The sequence below is a fragment of the Argopecten irradians genome, chromosome 6 (assembly GCF_041381155.1).
Source record: "Argopecten irradians isolate NY chromosome 6, Ai_NY, whole genome shotgun sequence".
NCBI lineage: Eukaryota > Metazoa > Mollusca > Bivalvia > Pectinida > Pectinidae > Argopecten > Argopecten irradians.
In genome coordinates, this window is record NC_091139.1 from 13371405 (window position 1) to 13392475 (window position 21071).

At 34.7% G+C, this 21071-nt stretch overlaps 1 protein-coding gene across 2 annotated transcripts; it reads left to right on the forward strand.

The window, feature by feature from the left end:
• The first annotated feature begins 497 nt into the window (after nucleotides 1-497).
• On the forward strand, nucleotides 498-19064 carry LOC138325041 (uncharacterized). Of its 2 annotated transcripts, none has more exons than XM_069270397.1 (5): nucleotides 498-827; nucleotides 9408-9493; nucleotides 12793-12916; nucleotides 15572-15804; nucleotides 18365-19064. In XM_069270397.1, exons 4-5 carry the CDS (start codon nucleotides 15595-15597, stop codon nucleotides 18719-18721), a joined length of 567 nt encoding a protein of 188 aa, XP_069126498.1. In that variant the 5' UTR covers nucleotides 498-827; nucleotides 9408-9493; nucleotides 12793-12916; nucleotides 15572-15594; the 3' UTR covers nucleotides 18722-19064. The 2 variants fall into 2 exon arrangements, with proteins under 2 accessions (XP_069126498.1, XP_069126497.1); XM_069270396.1 differs by having other exon boundaries at nucleotides 9408-9483.
• The last annotated feature ends 2007 nt before the right edge of the window (nucleotides 19065-21071 follow it).

A 21071-nucleotide genomic window follows, 5' to 3' on the forward strand; every position in this document is an offset into this window, starting at 1 on the left:
ATTGTTATCGCCCAAAAACACATTCTGAAACTGGTTTGATTAAGAAGCAAGATAATGAAAAGTAAAATGATATATCATCATTTTTTAATAAATTTCTCCCAGTAATATTTATATTGATGCATGACTTTCCCTGCCTGACGAAGGGGTATCACGTGTGTATATACACGGACTGATAACAATCACTAAGGTATACCTACATTCACGAGATCTTACAATACCTGTATATAAACTGCAATCGATTAAATGAAAGCTTAGAGGTGCGACTGAATATAATCCGAGGCAGTGATATACAAATCGGATTGTGCAACATTCGCGTGAGCATTTTACAACTATAAACTTTGTAGTAGTATGCTAATTTATGGTAATTATGTTGTTCCCCGGGATTGGATGCTTCACGTATGTCTACCTATAGCCGTATTACCTGGACGAGATCAAGCTGTTCTCACTCCAGCGGGAGATTATTGTTACACAGAATAGTTAGACTGGGCAAAAATAGTTAGACTGGGCAAAACATTCCAAGCGATTGACTTCTGTGACTTATTAAGTAATAGGTTACATAAAGCAACACAGGATAGTTTACCTAACTAACTGATTACATCATAAAACATCCCGAGACGACCTTTATACCACGAGCGTAATGACAGATCATCAGGTGTTAATTACAGGTAGATCGGAGATAACATTAACGGAGATGTAACGATACACATCATCCAACACCATTCCAGAAAAGGTCTGTCAACCGACATCTGGACCAGTCAGCTATAACAGAAAGATTAAATTGATGGACGGACACCAACAGTTTACGTTATAGTAATACTTTCCAGGAGGTAGGTCTAAACTTTATTCATTAACATTGTTGCACTATTCGTCTTATTTTAAATAGTTACATACACAAAAGATTTGCAATTGTTAGGTTTTATAACCAAAAGTATTTTAACAAAAAATATTGTTCAATTTATCATATAAATAAGAAATTATTTCCTTTTCGCAGAAGCGCTCTCAATTTTTCATATTTGGTTAGAAAAACGCTTACTCTTACTTAACTACAGACATATCTAGCATTTGCACTTGTATACACGTCAAACATTCACATCCATTCAAGATATTTTTTTCCTTTTTAAGATTTCCACTAAATTCGCAATTTGATCCAAGCTAAATTAATAAACATTTTAGAATAACCTTCATTCATTTCCAAGCCGCGATTTTTAAATCGCGATAGTTATTTTGTAATTCGGTTCATACTAGACTGAAAACATAGAAATTAATCGTAAATTTCTGACAATTAGTGCCACTAAAAGCCAATGTTTAGTTTAATGTCGTGATAGACTTACACCTATAACAGAACAACCTTCATATCACAGATTGATAGTGACAGTTAAGTCGTTTTCGTTATGTTCTAATAATAATATCACAACGAGAATATACAACTTGGGTACGACGAATCATACAATGAAATACAAATACAGTGTAATCTGTTAAACCAATAGAAAATGAAAAATAAAGTAAGCTATGTTTATGTAAGCTATGTTGAAGTTATATGTGTTATTCTTTTTATCAAAAATGAATTAGCAACTGTACTTTGATTATGGACTTGCTGTGTAAATCAACGTCACGGTATTGGCCTCTACAATGTACATGGTGTGATGATAATATCAAACCCAAGGTCAATACAGTTAAATCTAAGGTAACGATATAATGGACTTCGAATGCAATGACAAAAATACCATCTGGTGAATAAAAAGCACAGAATAATCTTTACAACATCTTAGATTAAATAAAATTTAATGAGGCAACGTGTTTCAAATATTTTATTTTAAGAAACATTTGAAAGACAGCTTAGAGTCACAGACACTTTCTGCCAAACTAAGCCCTGTAAGGTGTTTGTGTACAAGATTAAAGTTGTATTGCTGCTAATTTCACTGTAACGATATGTAACTTAAACATTTGATATTTAAACATTGACATGTAACTTGATGATTTAGCTCCCCAAAAACATATGTCGGCCTATAAGAGAGCCGAAATCTAGGAATCATGTATTACTGATTTTGAATAAAGCGCCTTCAATCACCGCCATGTTCAGTGACTTCGGGTTTTGTCGGATTCCTAATCGTATCACGTGACTGACGTTCGACACGACCTGCACGTGGTGAACCAGGTAACTAGCGTAAGCACACATGTGTTTGTTTAAGTTTTCCTTCTGGCTTATATGAGCAAATCATGCTGGTACATCCAATTTACACATTACCGTAAAATGTTGTGTGTATCAAATATTGTAATGTGCGAGCATTATTTTCTTTGTAGATAGAGGTCTGATGAGGTCGACCACATATTTTGTTTATGAAAAATTGTTGATATTTTCTCTTGGTTTCACAACTCTCGTTTTACTTCGAGATTGTCGCGACGATGTTCGGAAGAGTTCGGAATGATTCGGCATCCTTCGAGCCTATTTTTCACGTGTACACGTTAAAAAGATTTTTTGTTTTATAATTAAAGATACTCCCAGTGCTGCAACTTTATAAAAAGTGGTAAAATTAGAAAGTTTAAACGTCAGGAAGACGGAGAAAAATATGTATAACACTTAAACAGTTTTCACTATGACCAAAAGAGCGAAAGTTATAGACCATACAACTTTAATCTCGCGCGTATTATTATTTATTTGTTAGTTTACTTTAGGGAGCATTGCGTTCTTAAACGTAGTTGACAAGGAATTATGTCGTTCTCACTACGAATTTACGTGGTTCGATTCACGTGCTTTATATAGGTAGTTGGTGAGAGTGTTGGAATACTGGTAGAAAGAAAAAATGGCAATTTCGCAACAAGAATATTTCATAAACTATTCTTGTAATATTTTATTTTATTATCTCACTTAAATGGGTTTTTAAACTTGCATTGTCAGCATCAATGTGCATTTATGATAAATCTTTATCCAAACCCCTATTCTACAAAGTGTTGTACCCATGACCTAGGGATTATTTTCTCGGTGTTCTAAGGTCAATGTCAGCTTATGTATCATTTATCTCTGTCATCCGCTAGTGTCTTAGCCTACTTAATACTTATACAATGGATGACAGCTGCTCCTTTAGTTTGATTAAAATACAAAAACATGATTATGTAGATAATTCGTGAAGGAAACATCCATTAGGATAAGTATGTATATATTGATAGAAACTTGTAAATTCGTGGAAAAATTCCTTATCAAAGTTAAGAAAAGAAATTATAGAATATATAAAGGGCTTTGTAATTATGAATATTTTCTTAGTGTTCTTAATGCCCATTAAATGAAAAGGCGGGCGATTGAAGTCTTCGAAATAATTTCGTGTAAAAGGATATTTGTGATAAACAAACCATGTGTAAAACGTATATAATTGAATATAGTGCAATCTCTGAGGACATTTTATAGAGGTTATTTGTGTAGTTAAGTAGCAAGGGTATGCTGTAATTCCAACTGATATCCCGTATCCTAATGAAAGCGTTTATAATCCCATAGTTGTTTTTTATGTGAAGACAGTTGTAAATGAATCGATGTTGTGACACTTTTATTACAGTTTCGGTTACACTTAAATCTAATGCTGCGCAATAACAAAGTTTAAAAGTGAAGATATTCGATTGGTTGTCACATCCTTGATAAGCTGTGACATTAAAACATTTCCATTAAAATACCATATTACATTAAAAAAGAAATGTATATCATGTTCACCGTTTTATAATATTTTAGCTTCATTGGGTTTGTACGAAATATATATTTCGACCCAACTCAATACGAGGTAATATGTTTGGGTCGGTCAGGAAAGCTTTTCAATCGTTTATAAAAGTCATGATTATTAGAGAAATCCTTTATACCCTGGGTTTAATTAGAATCGTTTAACTAAACCTATTTATCTACAATGCCAAATATAACGCTTCATTTGAAAATAACATTATAGAATTAAATGTATTGAAATTAAACAAAATCAATAACTATTATTGTACAATAAGTTAAACAAAGTGTTTATTGTGTAACAAAGAAAATGCATTAATTTAAACAACAACAACAACAACAGACCATATGTATTGGATTAGCTATGGTAATGTCCCGCACCAGTACTGGGGGACAATGGACGTCTTATTACATACCATCTAGATGGTTAGATTTATTCCCCGTAGAGTCTTTTTTATTTATATTTGTAATTCAGAATTTTTCAGTGCTTTTAGATAAAGCTTGAGTGCATAGGTATATGTCCATGAGTCGTCCTTATGACTTTAAGTGTTTATTTCAGTTAAGTGATCGTGGTGTAATTACATGTAAAATTTTACTCAAAACGTGTTTTTGTAATTTAATATCTTTGTCTTAATTGGCTATCGTAGAGGACATAGTGTCAGGAGAGAAGTGATTCAACATTGGGGTTTTTTTTTGTTTTTTTTTTAATGTGTGTGTGTGTGTGTGGGTGTGGGTGTGTGTTTGTTTTTTTTTGTGTGTGTGTGTGTGTGTGTGTGTGTGTGTGTGTGTGTGTGTGTGTGTGTGTGTGTTTAATGTTATACAGCATTACATTTTAGATTTCAACGTTGTAGAAAACATTTCTAGGTTGTTGTTTTTTTTTAATTTTTAAACAACTAATCTTTCAAATTTTATCATGAAACAAGAAACCAAAATACCATATTAAAGGTAAATGTCTTTAGTTCATAAAAGAAACCTATTGTCCTAATATCATATACTTTAGGCCTTTATTTCATTTTGATTGTTTTTATGATATACACATTAATAGCGTTTATGTTATTTATCAAACTTGTCTGAATATAGGTAAAGTGATATGTCACTCGCCGTAAATAAATACGGCATGACATAGTAGTTTGGTCCCTCGTCGTCGGTTAGATATGTCCCTCACCCACTCAAACACATTCATCACCATCTATTTATTTGTCACCTCTGCTTTTCGGTCGTCTTTCGTGTGGGGTAAAATAAAGGTAAGAAATGATACATTTTTATGTTAAATAATTCCGTCTGTTCTGGAGGTAAAACGATGGCAAGAAATGATACATTTCTATTTTAAATATTTATATGACCTCAGTAATTAAGCGAGAGAGCTAAAATGAGAATTCAAAATTCACGAATAATTGTATGAAACGTATTTACAAAATGTTATTACTTTATTTGTGAGTATCATAAATTTAATGAAGACGCGATATATTACACACGTGTCATAAAGTGTTGTACAGTAATGTTGATGCTGGTGAAATAGAAATAGTTTAATCTTTTTAGGGCTCTTTCTTTTGGTATTTATTCGCATACATGTATATCTTACCGATATTTTGTAAACAAATCGACTAAATTCGCATTTTTGTGCTCAACATCATTTTGACTACGATTTATTTTCTCTTTGTATAGGTAGGCATTCTATTCAAGCTGTAGCTGAATTCTACTTACGACCATCAGATTTTGCGAATTTGAATCCCCGCGCGCGAATATAAGTATGTTCGCATGGATATATTTTACTGCTTTTTCTTTTTCAGTTTTGAGCTGAAATATTCAAGTTGGTTATCACCCTTTGTTTTTTTGTTTTTTATTATATTCGGTTTTTCTTAATTTGAAGTTTATATCTATTTAGTAAGGAATTACATCCCGATGATGCTTGGATAGTTGCTTGGCGACCACTTTATTAGCGCCTGTTCCATCTTTGCAAATTACAAAGTTAGCTCCCTTGCGGGTTGGTATCGATTGTTACATCATTATTTTGTGAGCGCAGTTCACGTCGTTTTCTCCAAAAAATATGACGTTACGCTCACAAACAATTGACGTTGATACCTACCTACCAGGGCAGATAACTAATATGTAAATACATAATACGATTTGTTATACCCCTATAAAATAGTTTCTATATAAACTCTATTGACAAAAATGCCAATAAATGTACTGTTCCGTCGAGCGGTTCAAAGAACTGTTAAAATCGGCTGTTAGATGTGCTGTTGGACCGGAGTGACGTCACAATGGGGTATAAGAAAACAGTTTTCGACTGGGGTTGAGGGCAACAGGTGATTTGTTGGACCCTCACACAAACTGTTGTCCGAGGCCGGCCTCGGGCAACAGTTTGTCTTCGGGTCCAAATGTTGCCCTCAACCCCAGTCAACAACTGTATAATATCGCGTCGTTGTTATTTTCAACGTGTTCCAGCAGAGTTCTAACAGACACGCGATGTATTTTAATTCACGTTCAAGCTCTCCTTCGTAATGAAGCAAAAATAAAGTGTGTTTTACATTAAATGGTTTCCAATGGGCTGTTAAACATTGGTTATATCAGAATAAGTAGTGCTATCATCTTAGTGCATATTGTTACACTTTAGGGGATAACTGGAGACGATCAAATGAAGCGTTGCACATTTTTGATAAACAATGCAATACCTTTGGACGTGCCGTAATTGTCTGCCGTGGTTATATCTATATCTATATATTTTCGAATCCATGTTTTTCGACAAGAAAACCAGCCATTCCAGAATGTTTCCCTGTAGCTATGACAGGGGGAGGGGATAAACATGCGTGGTGAGTAACCGATACATTAGTCAATAGACGGGTCAAGTACCTTGGTTACCAGGTCTCCCCGTAACAGGTATACCCACGGAATATCTAATAACTTTTGCACCCAATACGGCGATGTTTCCCTATTTCGCTGTTTTTATATTTATTCTTGGTTTTTTTTTTTTTTTTTGGTTTTTTTTTTTTTGGGGGGGGGGGGGTTGTTCATTTTGGAAGGTCTCATGGAGGTGTCAATATTCTTTCCTGTGAGTCTCGTTTAGACCGGTAACTATTTTAATCACGGTTAGGGCTCAGGGAACCAATGGTTACTGCGTTCGACAATATGTATAATCTTAAAACTTTATGCTCGAATACTGTAAGTAATATATAATTGTCTAATGTAATTCTGACCTTTTTCTATTTAAAGATGTTCCACCGCTTACGAATGGCATTTTTTCTCAATCAAAAACAGGAGTAGACGTATTAATATTTACTTCAGTTACAAAAGTTTTTTTTTACATCATTACCATCATTGACAAGTGAATGAAGTAGAGATTACGGATGTACCAAAAGCAAAAAAAAAGTATTTTATATGGTTTTTTGAGCTAATAAGACACATATATACACGATTAAACATCAGATATTGTTCAAATGATGACTATCGTTAAAGCTCTGTCGGCGGTGGAGCATCTTTATATAGCTTGTAATGCTTTAGGGTATTTGTGAACCATCATCAGAAGAGATGAATGAGATTATCGACCTTGAAACTTTTCACGGAGTATTGTTCAATATTCAATAAATATTGATAAATCTGAAAAACATAGATCAAGGTTAAGAACAAATCCAAAGTTCACAAATCTGATAGACCTTATTGTGAAAAATGACCAGTAAAATCCATTTTAACCCGAGGCAGTGACAGACGTTTGATAAGCCTGTGTTAGTGACTTTACATTAAGTTGACCATACCACTGTCACTAGGCTGACCGACTGACAGTGTGAAAGTACACACCAGGCTATTGACGACCGGTCATCGCTTTCAAACATTTTGTATGGGGGAAAGTATTCCTTAAAAAATGCGCTCTCCGTAACAGACATAAAGTGTTCCTTTAAAGATGCGTTCTCCGTAACAGACATAAAGTGTTTCTTTAAAGATGCGCACTCCGTAACAGACATAAAGTGTTTCTTTAAAGATGCGCTCTCCGTAATAGACGTAAAGGTGATGTTGGGATATCAACGTTTTATTTATTATGGGTTCAAAAAGTTCTACTTCTAGTAAATGGCTACCGTATGTAAATATATAAATCTGTTTTCAACACAACACTTGTACAATAACATAAAATAAAAGTAAAATAATCTTCGCAGAAAATAACAAACAATGAGCCCAAGAATCAAACTTTAATAAACAGGCAACAATGTAAAGTTGGTAAAACATGTGGGAAAATGATTCAATCTTATTCCGTTCTTACATTTATGAAAACACAATACCATCACCTAATCAATCTCCATAAATATACCATCATAGATAATATATATATAATAATTGTACATCGGTGGTCCAACAAGGATTGACATACTTATGTTAACACCTCAGTGGTAATATTTTTTGGATTTTTCTTTTTTTTTTGAATTTACTTTAAAAGATACAAACAACGGGATTTGCTTTGAAAATATCAATCATATTTCCATGCACGGAGAATTGACTTGCATTCGCGTATTTTTTCGAACTTATTTCAAAATGACGGAAAATTATAGTAGTAAAATTGCAATAGGTATGAGAGAAAATTACTATTTCATACGTCGATATGAAGGCAAGTCTCGGGATTAACAACATTTTGTCATCCTCGGGTAGAATATCCCTATCCTTCATATCTACAAATGAACGAGTCTTATATTACTGTATCCCATGTCATGCGTTGCTTTATATTTGAAATCAAATGAACACCTGTTACCTTTTAAAATATCACATATCCCAAAATAGGTGTCAGAAAATAAATGATCTGAGTGAGATAATGGTTTGTTTACCACTCACGGATAAATATGCGTGACAAAGTACGACAGATATGTGCGATGTCCATGATTCGTCACGTAAAACTATAGGGCATGATTTTTATCACAATAATCATCCAATCTGGCTGTGTATGATGAATTGCACGAAGAGTAATTATAATAAAATCCATTACTACTCAGTAACGAGCTCGACTGAAGTGCTAGCATTTATTACTATAACATATGTCGGTAGTATGAGGAAGTATGCGTCATTGCTATCTGTGATATTATTTCATTCCAAAAGTTGTACGAGATGAATTATTATTATTGGTCATTGTATGAACATGTAATACCTTAATGCCGATGAAAGCCTTCTCCCCTAACTAGAGGCACACAATAATTTACAGGACATAGTACGCGGTCGGTCAAAGAGAAGATAGCCGCACGCGCATCCTTGCCCGACACCAAATGGTCATTAGCAATGCTTAGATTAAATTACGTTGAGAAATATTCTATTTGCATCATTGTAATTCTGTGTCCGCTTATTTTAGGAAATGGTTATCAATTGGATTTCAAGATGAACCCAATGTTAATCAGTACTGGCTGTTAGGGCTTATAGAAGGGCGGTAAGATGACCTTTACATCTATTTGACATCGCCTTCCCATCAGTTTTATTAAGATCCGGACAACCTAACTGTGATACGGTATCTTCAGTTAGAGACAGAATGGCCGACCTTGGATATGGGAGACCTGCGAATTACTCGCTTAACTCGCGCCAATTATGTTTGCGGAGGCAAGAAACAATGGAGAAGTTGGACGTTTTATCAAAAACCAAATTAGTTTTTAATAATGTAAACGGTAGAGTTGGCAGGAATGAGATTAGTGTATCGTTTCCTACTGACGAGTTTATCTCTATGTTATCATACTTTCTTTGCTAGGTAGGACCGCTGGGAGGTGAGGTATAACGCTGGAGAAAGTCACAGGTGATATCGAGGATACGAGGAGTCAGTACAGGTAAGTACAGGTAAGGAAATAACATAACAGACAAAAATACAAGGTTTACATTTGTATAACATCAAAACTTATAAAACTGTATCATTCACATATCATATAAATGTCATTATTTCGTGCTTATATACTATTTGTATTCAAATTGTATATTCTGATTGTACACTGACATGAATTTCTGTGATTTTATTTTGTTTTTATAAAACCCTCTTATTATCATATAGACTCCCTAGTGTATTCGGGATAAAAACTGTGCATTCCGATACATTTCTGTTATCCACAGCATCGTATATACAGTTTCCATAAAGGATAATTGTGCAGTGTGTATACTATATATATTGTTATTTTATTCATTTTTAAGGCTGTAACAGATAAATGTATTTATACACAAGTATTATATACCACCAGCGATCTCTATTGCTTTTCCGGTATCCTCGTTTATAACTAGACCAGATACCAAATATATACCATCATGTAAACTCCGCCAATCATTTCTGAGGTTAATGATCAAATTTTGTGTAAAATAGAAAGAGTTTTCTATCAACGCACATTAATTATCTCTACAAAGTAGGTAATTGGATTGTAAAGTTTTTTTAACCCATTGACGTCATAACATTCGGTAAAATAGTACCCTTTCCTCGAGTCCTATGGTATAGTTGGTGGTTCAACGTATTTCACATTCACCCTTTCCTAGTTTTAAATGATATGTACTCTTCGATCGATCTCTATCGTATAATACTCTTTCTATTGATAACTTGATTCCTGTTATAATGTTGCATGTAGACACCTCGATCCCTAATGTAATGTTGTATTTGAATACCTTGATCCCTGATGTAGAGTTGTATGTAGACACCTCGATCCCTGTTGAAATGTATGTAGACACCTCGATCTCTGTTGAAATGTATGTAGAGACACCTCGATCCCTGTTGAAATGTATGTAGACACCTCGATCTCTGTTGAAATGTATGTAGAGACACCTCGATCCCTGATGTATGTAGAGACACCTCGATCCCTGTTGAAATGTATGTAGACACCTCGATCTCTGTTGAAATGTATGTAGAGACACCTCGATCCCTGAAATGTATGTAGACACCTCGATGAAATATGTAGACCCTCGATTCATGTGGATCCTGTGAAATGTATGTAGACACTCGATCCCTATGTATTATACGTAGACCCTCGATTCATGTGTAATGTTGTATGTAGTCGATTCATGTGTAATGTTGTATGTAGACACATCGATCCCTGTTATAATGTTGCATGTAGACACCTCGATCCCTGGTGTAACGTTCTATGTAGACACCTCGATCCCTGTTGTAATGTATGTAGACACCTCGAACCCAAATATAATGTTGCATTTGAATACCTTGATCCCTGATGTAGAGTTGTATGTAGACACCTCGATCCCTAATGTAATATTATATGTAGACACCTCGATCCCTGAGATAAAGTTGTATGTAGACACCTCGATCCCTAATGTAATATTATATGTAGACACCTCGATCCCTGATGTAATCGTGTATGTATGTAGACACCTCGATCCCTAATGTAATATTATATGTAGACACCTCGATCCCTGAGATAAAGTTGTATGTAGACACCTCGATCCCTAATGTAATATTATATGTAGACACCTCGATCCATGATGTAAAGTTGTATGTAGACACCTCGATCCCTGAGATAAAGTTGTATGTAGACACCTCGATCCCTAATGTAATATTATATGTAGACACCTCGATCCCTGAGATAAAGTTGTATGTAGACACCTCGATCCCTAATGTAATATTATATGTAGACACCTCGATTCATGATGTAATTTTGTATGTAGACACATCGATCCCTGTTATAATGTTGCATGTAGACACCTCGATCCCTGGTGTAATGTTGTATGTAGACACCTCGATCCCTTATGTAGACGTTCTATGTAGACACCTCGATCCCTGTTGTAATTTATATGTAGACACCTCGAACCTAATGTAATGTATATGTGAATACCTTCGATCCCTGATGTAGAGTTGTATATGTAGACACCTCGATCCCTGTGTAACGTTTTATGTAGACACCTCGATCCCTAATGTAATATTATATGTAGACACCTCGATCCCTGAGATAAATTTTTATGTAGACACCTCGATCCCTGTTGTAATATTGCATGTAGACACCTCGATCCGATTCATATGTAGACATGTGACCTTGTAATGTATGTAGACACATCGATCCCTGTTATAATATTGCATGTACACACCTCGATCCCTGATGTAGAGTGTATGTTGACACCTCGGTCCCTAATGTAATATTATATGTAGACACCTCGATCCCTGTTATAATGTTGCATGTAGACACCTCGATCCCTGGTGTAACGTCCTATGTAGACACCTCGATCCCTGTTGTAATGTTGTATGTAGATACCTCGATCCCTTATATAGAGTTGTATGTAGATACCTCGATCCTAGATGTAGAGTTGTATGTAGACACCTCGATCCCTGACGTAATATTATATGTAGACACCTCGATTCATGATGTAATGATATATGTGGACACCTCGATCCCTGGTGTAATGTTGTATGTAGACATATCGATCCCTGGTCTAATTGTTGTATATAACTAACATTAAGCAAGTCTGGAATGTGTCTTACACGTCAAATTTATTAGCAGTATTTTGTTAATATTATACTGGGGTCAGAATGACATTTATAACCATACACCTGCGGTACCTTTAACCTCATACCGGAGTATTTATAACTACATTAGTGTTGATCGATCATCTCGTCACACAGGGGAGCTTATACTACTGTACTACTAATGAGAACATTTTACCTCTCCGATTGCCTTCCAACAGAATATTTGACCGTTTGTATCGATGTAATAACATTCTACTTGACAGGGTACCTTCACCATTAGAGTTTTTTAACGTTTATATCGGATTTTAACATTCTTCCTCTCAGATTACCTTCCAATAGAGTGTTTGACCGTTTTAATCGATGCATTAAAATTCTTCATCCCTGATTACCTTCCAATACGTTCCTCACTAAAGTGATTGTTGCAAAGTTGCCAACATGGCATTTTTGATTCAGCCAGCTAATATTGAAAACACGCCATTCTAAATACGTTTTTTTCTGATTATCTCCATTATAAGAACGCCAACACATGGTCATATGTAATGCTCAGTGATTTTACTGAAGAACAGATTTACTGAAAACTAAAGTGTGGTTACCTAACCCCGAAAGAGTGCCATTTTGTTATATGATAGACCCTTTCTTTAATGGAGAACAACATTTTTGTGTTTATTAAAATATGCCATGCTCTTCGTTTCAGTTCCAAGAGTGACAGTAATGGCGGAAAAAAACCAAGAACATCCGTTTCCCAAGCCAAAACGATAAATTTGTGGAACACGTCAGAAGTATCTAAACACCACACGACAACTTGATCCTCACATGTGGTAAGTATTGGTACATTTTGTAACATCATTTACGATGTGAATTAATTTAAAGATAGCCGTGCAAAGTAGAAATGCCAATTACACAATAAGTACCAGTATTCATAAGCAATAGAAATAAGATATTTCTCTTTGAATATACAGATAGGACAGGACCTGAGAAAAAAAACTATTGGTATAAAAATTTAAATCCATACTATTTTGATATTAACTTAACAAATGCTAGTTCTTTGAATTGAAAATGCATTTTAAGACGAAACAATTGATCACCAAATTCATTTGTAACGTTTGATGTTATGTGCATAGCTGGCTTATGTATGGATTATGAAGTTGGGTGTAAGTTAAAACTAAGTATCTAACTTCGTGTCTGGATACTAATAACGTGGTTGATCGCCTATGACACCACAATCCACTATGTATACAGAGTAGCATACAAAGAAAACTGGTGCATGAGGTTTAGATGGCTTCACTTAAACAGTTTTATCTAGACCTATATCACCAACCGTGCTAATTCATTGATATTACACCGGCTGTTACCGACGTTCATTTCACGCCTGAACGGTCAGATTTTTTACCGTAGGGATAAAAAGACGCTCTGTGAAAATATATCTGGTGTTTGCTTAACATTCCATCTTCGGCTATAATGAGCTTTCAGTCGAACGATAAAATACCCTACGTGTGCAGTGATATCTTATGTCGACATATGTCAGTCACATATAGTATAGTATGACATGTATATTTATGAAACCTTTGATTAAGATAATGTCTGACGTAGATCTTTCTACAAATCAATATATTTACCAAATGTGGTGTGTGTTCATTTGAATCTGAAATTTAAAGAAATTCAGAAAGAATATGGTTAAGTGAATATATTTTATCCCAAACACAATTTCATGAAAATTATTTCAATAAAGACACAATCATTAAAATCAAAATATTTGAGTTTTGTTCCGACCGATAATTAGCGGTACCATTCTTCGGAGGGATATATATTTCATTGCAAACAAAAGTGTACAAAGAGATAATTCACGAAATCCCTCATGAAATCAAAATATAGGATATTTGTATATGATTTGTTGATTTTCAACATGGATATTGGTGTTTCTATTGTGACACGTTCAACTGCATTCCATTGTGTTTTGGATGAGTGAATTACCTCCCTTTAACTATATATTACGCTTGTAAGGTTGCTTACTTTTCCGTTGGCAAAACTTAACTAATAAATTAAAACTAATAACTCTTTCGTTTTTTTGAATTCTTATAAGATTTTTTCATACATTTCTTATGTTCTTTATGTTTTTTATGTTTGTTTTAGAGTATGACCCACGAACAGACTGTGCGTTCATCACAAAGCAATTCCATACTTTAATTACGCCGTTTGCATTAAAAGCCCACTACCTTTCCGAAACGGCTTTTAATTTTTAAAATGGGAAAGTAAAACGAGATCGATATTTTTGTATAGTCGCTAAAGTTATTAACTTACCGTTAACGCTACACGTGTCATCACATTCTGAACAATTTGATTGAAATAAATAAAATGTTAATTTTCATAACGCGGGTCGTCTTATGTTTCCCGCCGTCGTCCTAAATACCGCGCGGTAGTTGACTATCACTGCGCCAGACGGCAAAACAGCGAAATAACTCTCCACTGTTATCAAACATTACGCAGGAAATCTTGCATATGTTTGGTTTTCTAACCTCAGCTTAGGCCATTGGTATATATTTTCTGATGTTATTAATGTTTTTAAGAAACCTTTATGTTTTCCTCCTGAAAGGTAGTGGGCCTTTAAACTACAATAAATTGTTCATGATATTTTATGCATTTTATATATTTCGCAGTTTGCCAAATAGACAATATCTACTACCGAAAGTTTTATCTCTTTCTAGACGAGAACCAGTCTTTGTCAGTAAACAACACGCATTAAAAGGAATACGTTTACAATTAATACATAACTTCGTTAGATATTTGGATCTCATCACATTGTTTGGCAATAATACATACGGCGGTCTACATAACTTCTTTGTACACAAGGTAGCATCCCATTAAGCTGTATCGGTATAATGTACCAGGCCTACTAAAGATATTTAAGTTATTAAAATTCTTTTCCTTTGCATTTTTCTTACTTTTTTATAATTGGTCCTTTTAATTAAAGTAATACATACTTTTTTTTATATTCATATAATGGTAATTGACGTATTGTGCCCGATATCGTATAACCCATATTTTACATTCATTATTTGTAAATGCAATATCAATGATAATTAATATGAGTCCTAAAATCCATTCGCGTCATGCAATGTTAAACCAGGTAAGGTTATAATACTTTACACGTTGTCTACCTTTGAGCAGCTGATCTCATAATTAAGGTTTATATCCTTAATGCAAACTCAGTGAGTCAGAAGACAGGATTTATTCTATGTAATACCGGTGACCTGGCTGGCATGCGTTGATAGACCTGTATTCCGCAATTGGCATGTTCTGCATAACTCGCCTCTTTTTAGGACATTTGATAAAATAAGTACTGCTTACGAAACGCATTCATATATTATTCGCAGTGTGTATTTTGATTACTGATAAACATATCTTAATTTTGTTTTTTATTAAAATTTACTTTCATTTTTAACTTCAAATAAATAACACTGTTACTATCTTTTCAGACATAGAGACAGAATGGACTCTGATGAGTATGGCGTTACAAGAAAGTAGTTGCGTCCCACTCCGACATTCTAGTCTCCCCGGTATTGTACGTCTACCAAGACGGTACAAAGTAGAGGAGTCTCGTTCGCTCGATAGTCGAAAGGGCAGCATTGATCATCTCCGTGGTGCGGATAAGATCGCTGAACGACTGTCAGACCTCAGCCAAGCCTTACTATGGATCAAACAAGAGCTGGTAAGCTTGTCAATCACTACCAATTGAGCTTCGATTTGCCGCTTTGCAATGTTTTCCTATTTCGTTTCTCATCTACCATTTTTACGATGATATCCATCAATGGTAAATATATGATCTGAAGACAGTGTTTCAATTTTTGAAACGGGCTTAGAGGGTTTGTTTTTCTTATTAGATTTTGTTTATAAACAGAATTGACACTGCGAGACGAGTTTTACGTTTATAAGAATTTTCGTTCCTTTCTCTCACTCACACATTTATAGAAGTTGTCGTTCCATTCTCTCACTAACACATCTATAGAAGTTGTCGTTCCATTCTCTCACCAACACATCTATAGAAGTTGTCGTTCCTTTCTCTCACCAAGACATATATAGGAGTTATCGTTCCTTTCTCTCACCAACACATCTATATGAGTTGTCGTTCCTTTCTTTCGCCCACACATTCATAGAAGTTGTCGTTCCTTTACCTCACCTACACATTTATTTTTCTCAACCACACATTTATAGGCGTTGTCATTCTTTCTCTCACCCACACATCTATAGGAGTTGTCGTTCTTTTCTCTCACCCACACATCTATAGGAGTTGTCGTTCTTTTCTCTCACCCACACATCTATAGGAGTTGTCGTTATTTTCTCTCTCCTACACATCTATAGGAGTTTTCGTTCTTTTCTCTCACCTACACATCTATAGGAGTTTTCGTTCCTTTCTCTCACCCACACATTTATAGGAGTTGTCGTTCTTTTCTCTCACCCACACATTTATAGGAGTTGTCGTTCTTTTCTCTCACCCACACATTTATAGGAGTTGTCGTTCTTTTCTCTCACCCACACATCTATAGGAGTTGTCGTTCTTTCTCTCACCCACACGTATATATATATTGTCTTTCTTTTCTATCACCCACACATCTATAGGAGTTGTCGTTCTTTTCTCTCAACCACACATCTATAGGAGTTGTCGTTCTTTTCTCTCACCCACACATTTATAGAAGTTGTCGTTCTTTTCTCTCACCCACACATTTATAGGCGTTGTCATTCTTTCTCTCACCCAGACATTTATAGGAGTTGTCGTTCTTTTCTCTCACCCACACATTTATAGAAGTTGTCATTCTTTCTCTCACTCACACATTTATAGGAGTTGTCATTCTTTCTCTCACTCACACATTTATAGGAGTTGTCGTTCTTTTCTCTCACCCACACATCTATAGGAGTTGTCGTTCTTTCTCTTACCCACACGTATATATATATATATTGTCTTTCTTTTCTATCACCCACACATCTATAGGAGTTGTCGTTCTTTTCTCTCAACCACACATCTATAGGAGTTGTCGTTCTTTTCTCTCACCCACACATTTATAGAAGTTGTCGTTCTTTTCTCTCACCCACACATTTATAGGCGTTGTCATTCTTTCTCTCACCCAGACATTTATAGGAGTTTTCGTTCCTTTCTCTCACCCACACATTGATAGGAGTTTTCGTTCCTTTCTCTCACCCACACATTTATAGGAATTGTCGTTCTTTCCTCTCACCGTCATATCTAAAGAGTTGTCGTTCCTTTCTCTCTCCCACACTTTTGCAACTGGCTAAAAGAGAATAATCTGTATATTACATGTATATGCAGTGATGCAAAGTTATATATGGTAAATTCAATTTGATACATAACATTCATTCCTTTTGTTAGAGGTTTATTTTACATAGACTAGAAAAATCGTGTATGGAGTATTATGACGTCACAGGCGGAGAATGGTTTCGCGGGAAATTTCAAAAGCGGCACAGTCATTTACCCAACTAAATTGATAAGATTATTGGCTTTTTTTTAGATTAACATGTTTTATTGTCGACATAAAAGACAAAAGGATGAGGTTATTACAACTTATAAAAGCCTTCTCCTAACATAAAAGGACGAAACAAGAGACAATAGACATAGACAATATTAATAACATTATATACAAAATTAACATTTTTATAAAATCAAAATCTTTTGCTGAACTTTATGAATTGATACACGTGTATGAAAATGCTTTGATTTATATGATCAGCATTTAGCTCGCTGTCACATAATAAAACTTTCAAATTTACAACCACATTCAAGTTTCTTAAGTTATCAAAGAAAATGATTCTAGTATTCACATACTTATTTACATTTGATTGGCAGAAAAAATGATAGGCAATCTCATACTTATGACTACATATACAATTTAGACTGTTGGTGAGGTTTATACGAAATAAGTCGAAATTTAACTCGCTACATAGATGTCTTAACTTTGTATGTACAATATTTGTATTTCTGTCAACAAAATTGTAGTAGGTTGGCTATTTTTCATCAGAATTACAGAAAATCCATTTCTAATAAATACCTTACTGAGTAATTTGCATTATTCTTAATCATTTTAGTGTTTATGAAGTCATAGACAAAACGCGCACGGACATTCTTTTTTTTTCTCATATATTTGCATCTATGAAGAATATACTTCCATTTTTGTCTGACTTCATAAACCCAAAATATATTGAAAATAATGCTTAATAAGTCGACTTAAAGTATATAATTATTATTTATTTACTTGCAGATTTTACTTCGCCAACATGATATTCTCCTTAAACGTCAGTTCTGTGACATTCATGACACTATAGTGTCTCTAAACAAAGCCAAACGGAGGGCGTGTTTTCGGGATAAACAGACATTAACCAGTTCCAATACAAGTCTACAGTCTAACACAAGCTTTCAGTCCAACACGAGTATTGATATCACACTGGACTTGGAAAACTATGGCGTCAGAAGTGCTAACAGCGTGACTTTGTTAAATGAGGAGGAGTCAGAGGACGATGATGAAATCGAGGAATTCCGCCCTCGAACGTGCTCAATGAAAACAACGCGAGATTTGACAGCTCTCGCGAGAAGACGTGGCAGTAAGGAGCTTATCTGACGGGTACATATCTATTGGTGAATAGATCAATCTGATATCTCAGATTGTGTTAATAAGATATCAAAAGTCTCCGCTCCCGTCGGTTAGTATAGTGAGACAAACATAGCCAATTGTGCCAAGGATCAGTGTGGCCAAAGATTACTCAAAATTGAGTTATGTTTCAATATATCATACCGAAACAATAATATATGATAAATGTATCAACACTGTTGATTAGGATTATGTGTGGGGCTATCCTGTGGCAGCTCGTACCTCATATTATAAGGGACGCAACTCCAACCTGATATTCATTGTGAAAAATTGTGTTTGTGCTTTCCAACCATATAAATAATGATATATAGTATTTTACAACGTTATTTGTTTATTGTTTATCGCCCAACGAAGTTGGCGGGGGATATACAAATGGGTTCCGTCCGTCCGTCCGTCTGTCCGTCCGTACGAATGGTTTCCGGAGCATAACTCTAAAACCAGTAGAGATATTTCCACGAAACTTCATACACACATTGGTCTTATGGTCTAGTAGTGCCTTTTGCTATTTTTAGGTTTTCATTTTTTGCATTTTTTCCGTAACCATGGAAACATTGCTGAAAATATCATATTTTTGTACCAGGTTCATTTCCGGAGCATAACTCTAAAACCAGAAGAGATATTTCCACGAAACTTCATAGACACATTGGTCTTATGGTCTACATGTAGTAGTGCCTTTTTGCTATTTTAAGGTTTTCACTTTTTGTACTTTTTTCTGTAACCATGGAAACATTGCTGAAAATGGCAGATTTTTGTGTAAGAATCGTTTCCGGAGCACAACTCTAAAACCAGCAGAGATATTTCCATGAAACTTCATAGACACATTGTTCTGATGGTCTAGTAGTGCCTTTTGCTATTTCTAGGTTTTCATTTTTTGCACTTTTTCCGTAACCATGGAACATTGCTGAAAATATCATATTTTTGTACCAGGTTCGTTTCCGCAGCATAACTGGAAAACCGGTTGAGATATATGCACGGAACTCCATAGGCACATTAGTCTTATGGTCTAGTAGTGCCTTTTGCTATTTTAAGGTTTTCACTTTTTGTACTTTTTTCTGTAACCATGGAAACATTGCTGAAAATGGCAGATTTTTGTGTAAGAATTGTTTCAGGAGCAAAACTCTAAAACCAGAAGAGATATTTCCATGAAACTTCATAGACACATTGTTCTTATGGTCTATTAGTGCCTTTTGCTATTTTTAGGTTTTCACTTTTTGTGCTTTTTTCTGTAACCATAGAAACATTGCTGAAAATATCATATTTTTGTAGCAGGTTCATTTCCGGAGCATAACTCTAAAACCAGCAGAGATATTTCCACGAAACTTCATAGACACATTCTTTTTATGGTCTAGTAGTACCTTTTGCTATTTTTAGGTTTTCATTTTTTTGTTCTTTTTCCGTTACCATAGAAACATTGCTGAAAATATCATGGTAAATGGTAAATGATACTTTGCAAAACTCAACCCATCTTTCTGTATATAGTCTGATATAAATATCAAGGCCTGATTCAACAATTGCAGCCCCGCTCTACTTGAATTATACTCCATCTTTCTTTAGCTCAACTTCCTTTTTCCGGGTTTTTTTTTCATACACATAAGTCTCCACAATCAAACTTACTTCAGCTTTGATATCTCCATTGGCGGGGGATCTGAATGACTATGTTGTTTGTTTATTGTTTATCGTTATCGTTTCTATTTATTTTAATAACAAAAAACTCTTAGAATTCCACATATTCTTGGAGTTAAATGAGTTTTCGCTAAAAAAAAGTTCAACTGCGCTGGGTTTTACACCAAAGGTAAACTATGAATATAGTTATTTTTGCAATAAAAATCGTTGAAATAATTTTTGGAATAAAATTATAAGTTTGCAATGATTTCACAATAATTGATGAATTACAGGAGTTGCAAAAATTGCAATATCATATTTAAGAGCAAAATTTCTGGCGCAAAAATTCTCAAGTACAAGATTACCTCAAACTATTTGTTACACGTGTGCGTTTGTTTATAGTTGTATGTGACCAAAAATATTTCGAGACTAATTTTATTAATTTATGCTTTTGTTGAAATGTACTTTTACCGATTATCTTCTTAACCTATTACCCCATTAAGTTACGTGTTCGTCTTTGTACAATACTATTAACTATCGCTAATTAACTGTAAACTTTTACTAAACGTCATGCACGTGTGGTCACAGATTTTAATATTTAGGTCTGTGTTCTTTTGATAAAATTACCTCACTTTTATTTGACAAACTCATACATAGGTTTACGGAGTCAGTAATCTTAATTCGTCTTGCGTATGAAAACAAAAACAGCACTCACATT

What these genes read in the sequence shown, in the direction of transcription:
- LOC138325041 (XM_069270397.1), top strand. Translation starts at nt 15,595, where the DNA reads ATGAGTATGGCGTTACAAGAAAGTAGTTGCGTCCCACTCCGACATTCT. An exon ending in TATGGATCAAACAAGAGCTG is followed by an intron (nt 15,805 to 18,364) that starts GTAAGCTTGTCA and finishes ATTTACTTGCAG; the next exon opens with ATTTTACTTCGCCAACATGA.